The sequence below is a fragment of the Oryzias latipes genome, chromosome 15, assembly GCF_002234675.1.
Source record: "Oryzias latipes chromosome 15, ASM223467v1".
Taxonomy (NCBI): Eukaryota; Metazoa; Chordata; class Actinopteri; order Beloniformes; family Adrianichthyidae; genus Oryzias; species Oryzias latipes.
This window is the reverse complement of record NC_019873.2, coordinates 27,056,681-27,066,558: the sequence shown is the minus strand read 5'-3', so window position 1 is coordinate 27,066,558 and position 9,878 is coordinate 27,056,681. Positions and strand designations below refer to the sequence as shown.

Here is a 9,878-nt window from a genome sequence, read left to right as displayed (position 1 = left end):
CGTTATGTCTATTTTACAGATATAGTATTTTTTTAATCATATAAATGACTTTAAGTAACATAATCTGCATATATTTTGAATAACTGATCTACATTTGCCATATTGATTTTTTAAAAGTAATTTTTACATAATAATCAAGTAATTCATCTTTGTTATGTGCTTTATTGATGCCTAATGATTCTTAATTCTGTCTGATAAAAGCTAGGAACCGGATAATGATAACTCATGTAATAAAATGGTTAAGGTACAACGGGGTGGGATTGTATAAATTTGCTTCCCTCCACTCCCTAACAAGCAGTATTTATTAATATGTCTAATTATCCTCAGTTTGATAGATCATTGTATGAATGTATATCCGATGATTGTATTATTTTTGTGTATTATTCTTATTTGATTGCTTAAAATAAACTATTTCAAATAAAAAAAATCAAATAAACAAGATGTCAATAAAAACTGATATGGAAACTGAAAACAAAACAAAAAAAACCCAAGAAAGTTTAAAAGTTCCTCCTTTACACACCAGATTTGACTTTTTGTCATAATTATGAGTAAAGTTCAAGGTTTTCCAACCTGGTGTGTTGTTTTCCATGTAGGACACCAACATGATAAATGTCTGCTGCTGACCCGTTTGCTGCTTCTCTTTAAGACCGATACTGGTACAAAGTTAAATTAGGAAGCTAGTTAATCTGTTGGTTTTGAAGTTTTCCTAAGTTTTATAGGCAACTTTATCTTAACAGTCAGACTGTTTAAGTCACCTTACATTTTTTAACAAGTTTTCAGTTAAGCATTTTATCAATTCATCCAAAATAAGGTGAGGTGTTCTGACATGAATCACAATAATCCTTAGCGAATGTTCGCCCTCCCGACCTCAGTTTTAACTTCCTTCAGGTTCATGAGAAATCAAACCACAACAGACCTGAAATAAAAAATTCACCAAGTAGAAAAACGACAGACAACTTTTATTTTCATAAATAATTTTACAGATGTACACATTTCTTGATAAAAGTGTCTTTCCATACAGTGACACATTTTAAAAGACATAAAATAAGCAGTTATGAAATTCTCAACACCTTCAATTATTTAAAAAAAACGTTGAAAAATAAACCAACAGAAAACAACAAGGCAGTGGAAAAAAGCAAAGTAAGAACAGAGAAATTCAAGTGTTTTAAGATAAAATCTTCAGCTATCCAACTTTAATGTGACAGAAACGTAAAAAAGATGTCAAAGTAGGTCACAGATTCTGCTGCTTTTTATATAATAAAATCATTCTTCGCTCCGTCTGGGTGGAATGCACTTTTGCCACTGCTCCCAGTGAGCGCCAGATTTCAAGCTGGGCTGTTCATTACCGACCATTCAGTCCTTGATCAGACATTTGACAAGTGATTAATCAGGCGGGCAGCCTCGGAGGAGCAACTGAAAGTTAATTTCCACACTTCGGCACGCGGAGATGAATTTAAAGCATGCTCAGATGGGGTAGCTGTCTTCTCTACGCTTTCAGGGTGACCCCTGCCCCCCACATTTGCAAGAATTACATCCAGTCTGACAGCTCCCCTCTTGTCTTCATCATGCACCAGCATGCAGCGCACATCTGACAGCTTAGAAACGGTTAAGTCGTGGAACTGAGGGCAGCGGGCCCGCGTGGTAACCGGCTGTGGAGGTGGGTGGAAGACGGCGTCGGCCCTCATCAAGCCCAGATGTGTATCTGTGAGGAAAAACTGGGCCACATGTTCGCCGTGGCCACCGGAGCCGACGTGAACCCCTACACTTGTGTACATTAATAGCCACATCTCTCCCAATGTGACAGTGTTCTGGTCCACATTACAATGAAGAACGTAAAGCAGATCAGCAAGGCTCTTCTGAAACTGACAGCAAATCTTTAGCCCAGAATCCAGCAGCAGGTCCGGCACAAATACACTACGGTCTAAAGATATCTTCATCAAGTCCTCGATGAGCAGAGGATGCTGGGAAACACCAGATTCCCCAGGAAAAACTATATCAAGGATGGACCTGCACAGTTGTTTGGTTATCTTCTGGTTGTGGGTATACACAGCGAGAACACTTTCCTCTGTATCTCCCATTAAACGCACACTTTGACCCGCAAGGCCGACGTGCACGTCCTTCAGCTGGAACAAAGACAGCTGGTGAAACAGAACCAAGCGGATGGAGTCGGCGATGAGGGCGTAGAGGTTCGTTTCCGTCAGAACCAGGAGTGCAGGTTGAGGTTCAGGTTGGCTGCATTTCGCCACAGTCAGCCAGTACAGACCTACAACCTCCTGGGGGGAAAGTTCTGAAACAGAGATGGTCGTCCGTAAAACGCCAATCAGTTTCTGCAGCGGCAGAGTTTCTAGACTCAAAAGAGGATCCGGAAATTTGATCAGTGTTTGAGTTTCGACGTGGACCATCTTGGACTTTTTCAGTGGCTGATCTCCAGCATTCGTCTGACACCTCGTCTCAGTCCTGCTGACCTGCCTTGATGACATAAACCCCATTTTATCCCCTCGATTCCCATACTTTTCCCCTTCCTGCCTTTGTGGCGTCTGCGGGCCTTTTTCCCAGCCATCCTTTGGGATTCTCTGCACGTCGCCTGCAGATTCTGCCAAACTTATTGTTGCATACTGAACTTGTGAATTTTCAAAACCAATGTCAGCCTGGGCTGCTTCCATCGGCTGAAGATGTGAAGCCATAGCCAGCTGGATGTGCTGTACCACAGGTAGTTCCTTTAAAACTGAGAAAATAGGACTATCTGCAAAAAGAGAGGCAGCAAAGCGTCCCCCAACCATTAAGATGTGGCTGTCCTTCACCATGGACAAAACGTGACTTTCTCTGACCACAGATACAACTTGACTGGACCAGCGCGTTCCAAAAGTCAGTAGTCTAACCTCTCTGGCTTGCTCTCCAGCAGTAGGCGAGGTGAACAGAAGATGCTTTGCATCCTGGACAATAGAAGAGACACTGCTGAACAAAGCGCCCAGCCTGGAGGGCTGCACTGTGGCTGCTGCTGTCTCCGTCACACACACAGCCGGGATCTCCTCCAAACCTCCACATTCATCCATCTCTTCACAGCTAAACCGGTCCTGGAAACTTGTGTCTCTGGGCGGACAGCGGGCCACCTGACTGCTGAGGGGCTTTCTGTCGAGCGGAGGGCTGGCCTGCTGGAGATTCGACCTGCAGATACTCCCTCCTCTTCCCTGCAGGTGGGACTCGCTGCCTAATGAGCTCCCTCCAGAGCCAGGTCTTCCCTTAAACAAGTCAGTCACAGGACCTTGGATCTCATTAGCATCCCCTCCTGGCTTTCTGCCACATCCATCACCTGGGCCCAGGACACTTGTCTGCAGGAGGCTGGCATTCCCTGACCAAACCTCATCCCCGTTAAAACGGGCCGCTCCTGCTCCACTCTGAGCTGTCCTCTGTGGCCTCTCAGAACGGAGTCCTGGCCCTGATTTATGACACCAGTCCCCCTGTTGTTCCTGGGCATCCCTGGTGCTTGTTCCATCCTGCAGTGTGTCTCCATCCAACTCAAAAGCAATGGAAGGGACGGGGTCTCTACCAGGAATGGCCTATTTACAGGACGAGAGATTCAAGTTGAGCTTAAACTTTTGAACAGGCAAAACTCTACAAATGTATTATTCTGCTGGGAAAATATAAAACTGAATTTTTAATCTTAATTTAAAGTGACAGAAGAAGTTCAAATGTATTCAGTTAAAAAGGAAAAATAAAGACTTTAGCGTCTTTAAAGTTATGAATATTTTCCTCTTGCTTAACAGCTTTTTTTTGGTTTACCTTCTGTAAAACTCATGTTAAAGGGCTTTAAGGATAAGTGCATTTTGAAAAGACATGAAAAGACAGAAGATAAGGTTTTAAAGTTCTGGTGTCCAAACTTTTGAAGTTGCTTAACTCTGGAAAACCCACAAATAATTTTCCTCTGGGTCTCTAAGGTTCATGTGACATTTTGCTTACTCATTTTTTGGGTTGCAGCAATTAGCAGCAGCCAAAATATAAAAAATTGAAGCCGGGATTGTATGGCATGCAGGTGCAACCCCCTAACCCCGCTGCCCGTCGTTAACCCCTGCCCTAAGCAGTCAATACACCCCCCCCTCCCCATCTGCAAGTGAGAAATTGAGAGAGAAAAAAACAAAAAATACTTTCAAAAATGGCGGCTTTCTGTGTCCAGAAAAACCACGTTTTGGTCGCCTGGGGGGGGATGAACAGGTCAATGTAATTTTTAGAATAATCTGCAAAAGTAAATTCTTGAATTTCCTCGGCAACAGAGGTATTTTGCTAACCACGCCCACATTTCTAATATGTTTATATCACATGTTACATTGTTTCAGCTTGCCCCATTGATTCATGTGTAAAATTGTTACAATATTCTTGTAAGAAGAAAATGTGTGAGCATTTTTGCGAGCTCGCCACACTAACACTATTAAAGATCTACAAACTCTAAAACCAACATTTTTTCCCGAAAAGCTTCCCAATGATGCTCGAGGAGTTTAGATGCGATAGATCGTAATCCCTAGAAGTTTAAACGTGCTAAAAGTAATTATTTTAGAAAAATGAAGATGGCGGCTTCTTCCTGAAGTCAACGACATTTTGGTTGTCGCGGCATTTGAGTGAAGTTTCGTAAAGATGTTTCAAAAAGAAGTTTTCCTTTATTGTGGGAAAATTTGAAATATAACAAATTTCACACTCAGCCAAAAAATGGCTGCCAAGCAGGAGGTACAGTGCACATCCCATTATTTCATAAAAATTTCCAGACGTGTTTTTTGGTTGTTCGTAAATTTTGAAATGTTTTTTTGAGCCCCATAAGACATTTTGGCCTCTTTTCTGATGGTTTCTCCCTTTGTGATATCATTTTTGATTCATATTTGACCTAAAGATGCAGTAAAAAACAATCTGATCCTTCCAGTCCAGGACGGCTGCGGGACAAAAGAACTGGCGGCTAAATTTGACCTCGTGGGTTTTCCAGGGTGAAACCTTCCTGTGGCGGTTTGTTCCCTTCAGCCACCGTGCAAATTCTTAAAGCAGACAAAGAAGCGCCACACACCGTGCTGCAGAGCTCTTTTTCTGGGGTAGAAGTCAGGCAGATGGGGGGGTGTGCCGGTGGTGGAAATGGCGTCCAGAGACCCATCCGGCTGACATAAAGATATGCAACAAAAAAAAAAACACATTTGGCATTCTTTTCTAAAGCCAGCATCGCCTGGGAAACTCGGCTCTTTGTTTAGGAAAAACACAAAATTAATTTGATGAAATGTAAAGTTTGCAGTCAAAAGAAAAAACAAAAGCAGTCAAACACCTTTGTCACAAACACATCCATTAGACTTGAAAAAGCAAAGTCCCCCAAACGGCTGCACGAGATTAGAGACACTCTACCAGCTGTGAAATTAAACGGAATCTGTGAATGTTGATTTGAGGATTTACATACAATACTTGCCGATCCAGAGGGACGGAGCCAAAACCTAAACGTTTAACAGGATGATTTCTGAACAGCAGCTTTCACAGAGCTTTGTGGGAATCGGCAGAGAAAAACGACAACAACAATGACACAGTTCAGGTATTGTTGCAGATTCTAACGGGTTTTTTTTCATGCTCTTCTCTACGCCGAGGTTGTCATTGAATTAGAAAACTGGCACACCTCTGCTTTATTACTGCCACAGATCACACCGAGTTGCCAAACATTCTTTTGGTCCGCACCTCACCTTTTTGGTTTAAAACTTTTTAAATTTTCCTTTAAAAAAAAAAAAAAAAGGCTGATTTCTGTTTCATCTGATTAAAATCATCAAAAGGTGCTACCGGTCCAGACAGAGTCTGCTTAATTTGGTCTGGATCGAATCCTGAACTTTGTGTTCATTCTGTACACAGACCGCCGTCAAGCGAACTTTCCTTTTCTGGATCAAAGCTTGTTAACAAAACCATTTGCCTGGAATTACGATGGAAAGCTTCAAAATTGATCATTGGCAACAAAAGCAGGCGCAGAAGTTATGGAAGTCCTGTGCTTTTCAATTCTTGTCGGGATAGTTCACTTCTTGACTTTGCATTTTCTTGACCAATTTCGAACGTCTGCATCAACGTCGGCCTCAACACTTTGCCCTCTTTTTTGTGCGGTGGAGGCCTGCTCCAAGGTGGTTACTGGGCAGAAGAAAGCCGTACCATCATCGTTGTGCTGTTAAGGAACCACAAGGTAGCCAAAAGCACGTAAGAAGCGTTCTAACAACAGTTGGACTCTTCTGTTTGAGAACACGACAATCTTTGCTTTACATTGGTCCGTGTCTCATCTGTTGCTACATTCCTACTTTTACACCCCATAATGTCCGGCTACCGTGGCCGTTTGGTTCCGTTTTTCTGCTCCGAGAACAGATTGTATTCAGACTGAAGAATCTGAGAGGGAACCAGAGCTCAGTCCGATTGGAAACGAACCAAGACCACCTTGAAAGACGGGTCAGAGAGCGGTTCCTTGTCCCGGACCAGGGTCCGCTCCGCTTGGGTGTAGTCAGACTGAAAATTTGTTAGGGATTATCGGGGGAAACAAACTCCGCTTCACTTTAAGTGAACCAAATGTTTCCAGTCTGAATAGACTGTTAGTTTCACTAAATGAAGAAAAACAAATGTATTGACTCTAACACGAAATTCCGATTTTTTTTTAAACATGTTTTTTGTTGCACATTTCCATCTTCTCGAAAGCATTGGTTTGATCTCATTAAAGTCCCGCACCGATAATCTTTTGAATTATTTTTAAAGCATTCCCAGTGGTTTTTTAATTGTGACGTTTTTAGCCAAAATCTAAAAACCTGCATCATTATCTGGGACAGTTTCTGCAAAGCGGAGTTCATAAGAAATTCACCTCTGAATTGTTTGTCTTTACACACTCTCCCGCAAGCTTTCAGCCCCCTCACACTCCCAACCTAACATTACTGGAGCTATCTAGCCGTACTTTTAGATCCAGATTCCAGCTCAGGCGAGGAAAAAGACGTACATGGATCTATTTGGTTACAAGTGGATGCATCGGAATGGAGCAGAGCAGGGAGCTCGTGACCCGCCCAGCGCATTTTCTAAGCTCTGTTTAAAACTGCATTTTTTTCGTCTGCTCCTGATCCACAGCAATTTGATTAAAGAAATATTTAGAAAAGCAATTTAAAGCTCAGCTTTTTTACGTCTGTCCATCATCAGAAAAACGCCACGAGAACAAGTTCAAAACACCAAAAACCCCTTTCCCTCTGAGTGGGTTCTTAAATAGCTCCATCTTTAAATCTTAGTCACATTTGTGATTTTAGGAAGAACTTGTGACCTGCAACTAAAATCTGTGTTTTTGATCCTGGACAGCATGTTTCCAGTCTGCAGACATAACTGCTGTCTGCACAAATTCAGGACATCCTGTTCCAGAGGCAGCAGAGCAGAAAACTCAGCCTCCCTGCAGGTTTCTCAGCCAGTACTGACTTTCTTATTTAAACAATTCATCAGCTTTGCATCTAAAAAATCTTCAGTTTTGTCTGACCTGTCCACACATCGACTCCCAGAAGCTTTGTAACTTGTCAGCATACATCTTGGCAAATTCCCCTTTTCAGACTCCCAATTTTGTCAAGTTTTCTTCTGGCCAGTGAGGCAGCTACCAACTAAAAAAAGGGATCCAAGTGAAACTTGGGGTTATGCAAAGATTTAATAAAATGCTCTTCCATAATATGAAATCTCAAACTTTTCAGTGATTCCTGTTCAGTGTGCTGTACTCCATCAGTCTCCCTTTTTGCTCTTTAGATAGACTGATTGCAAGACTGCAGACATCTGTGATGCCAATTACAGTAAAAACTATAGTTAAACTCAACTCTATGCTCATTTTCCATCTCTAGCGTCCAGACTAATCTGCTGTTGCCTGTTTCATTGATTTCTCTATTATTATAAGAATTTAAACTATTTTAAAGTCATCCTATACAAACTAACCCTTTTGTTGTCAATCAAACTTTTATGTATTTTATGTATTTAAAGACCTACTCCAATAAAAATTCTGTTGTTCGTGTGTTTAACATGTTCTGATGAAGGAAGACAAATAAATAAAATAATTTCATGTTTATGTTCAGGTTAACCGCTGTAGTAGTTCAGAACAAAGATATTGCTAGCCAAAGTAGATCTAAGGTGGCGATTGATGTCTAAGCTAAGTTGTGTTAATGCGTTCTGTGTTACCCTCAGTTGAAAATCTGTGATTCTTTTGCGTTCAGATTGGTGCTCTGTATGAGAAATGAATGTGATTGGATGAGTGTAAGTAGGGGCTGGAGGAGTGAATATAAGGGTTTGTTGCTGGAATGAATGAATGAGCAAAAGCGTCAGGGCAAGTTTTGTTATCTTGCGCTGTATTTGGCGTGGTTGCAGCCTACAGCAACCATTTAAGCTGCATTAAAAGCTTCATAGTTGGCAACGGCCATCTATTAGCTGCACTGGGCGGGTGGATCCTGTTTGGCACAGGAAGTCTTATTTTGAAAGGAAACAACTCGATCTTCACATTTTGAGAAAATGCTAGTTTATCTTTAAGTCTATGATTTTTGTTCAAGTAAAAAAAATAATTCATATTTATCAATAAACAAAAAAGTTATGAACAGAAAGGTTCCTAGGTTTTGATAAGTAAGAAAAAGGCTTAAATGGCTTTTATTGTTAAAAGGTTACAGACTTCTGACCTACACAAAAATAAACTGAAACTTTCACTGCAAAAACACTAAGACCTTTTAAATTTAAAAATAAATACAAGCAGAAATTGCTTTAAGTAAATCCAATAACTTCTGTGTTTTGGCTAAAGTATATAACGATAAGTGGCTTTTATAGAACACAATATATTTTAAACATTTATAATCTCAGGCCATTTTTTGTTACTGCTTGCTATGAGCATATTGGAATATATTAACATTTAAAATACATATAGACTAAATAATAGTTGCTTCAATAGTTGCTCAGGAGCAGCTAGACGTTCATTTTTTTACCCTGTCATTTGTGTTTAGTCTCAGACTAGCGTTTCACAGATTTTCCTGATAGAGGGGCTGCTTTTGTTGTAATAGAGCAGTTCTTAAAGCAGCTGCAGGCCAGATCACTGGGATTTTCGCTCGCTCCTTCAGTGCAACACATCCACGGCCAGCATTTCAATTAAATTTGTTTCCTCTTGCCACTGAGGGGTTATTTCTGAGATTACCAGGATCAATTCTGTCCTTGCTGCAGGGAAAGTTATGATAAGTGAGCCAAGGAGCAGAGCGAGAATGCATGAGGAGGAAAAGAAAAAAAACTGTTTTCCTCACATCTGATACTGAGAGCTTAAATAAATGAAGGTCTGGAGTAGCAGGTTACAGGAGGAAAATAAAGATGAAAATATTTTATTTTCATCGTATTTTTGTATTGGACCACAACTACCAAGGGGGAATTAAAATTCCCTGCCATGAGCCTTACTGTGTTTTATCTCTAGGTGCAATAAGTATTCCAATCAAAAACAATAGAGAATGTTGTGGAGCTTTTCCCCCAGAAAACACTGAGTACCACATAGACTGTTTATATTCAACTTATAGTAGACCTGAAAGACACCAGAAGATTGAAAACATGAGTCGCATGGCCATAGGCCTGGTTTCTCTCTGTTTGGGTGGGTTGGTAAAAAGAAAACGACACATCCAACAGCTTCACATGTCAAAAACAAGCAGTAGAATATCAAAGCTGCCCAAGGAAGGGTCTCAAACCAATCACTATTACAGTTTACTTGCAGAGAAACTCAAATTCTGGACACCAAATTAGAGAACACACACAAAATGCCAAATCCATCAAAACCTTGAGGCCCAAAAGAGTCACATTTTATATTTTACCGTTAAAAATAATAGTAGGACTCAGTGTTTGCATGTAAAAACACATCAGCTTTCACATAA

The 9,878-nt window shown here is 40.9% G+C and overlaps 1 protein-coding gene across 2 annotated transcripts in view; it reads right to left on the bottom strand.

Moving 5' to 3' along the window:
- Positions 1 to 938: 938 nt before the first annotated feature.
- LOC101165914 overlaps positions 939 to 9,878 on the bottom strand; it is a 30,871-nt gene continuing 21,931 nt past the window's right edge. For both annotated transcript variants that reach the window (XM_011484695.3, XM_023963705.1), the window contains exons 18-19: positions 5,045 to 5,132; positions 939 to 3,557 (exon numbers count right to left, since the gene is read on the bottom strand). In XM_011484695.3, the coding sequence (XP_011482997.1) occupies positions 1,365 to 3,557; positions 5,045 to 5,132 (2,281 nt within the window). In that variant the 3' untranslated portion in view covers positions 939 to 1,364. The remainder of the gene's footprint in view (positions 3,558 to 5,044; positions 5,133 to 9,878) is intronic.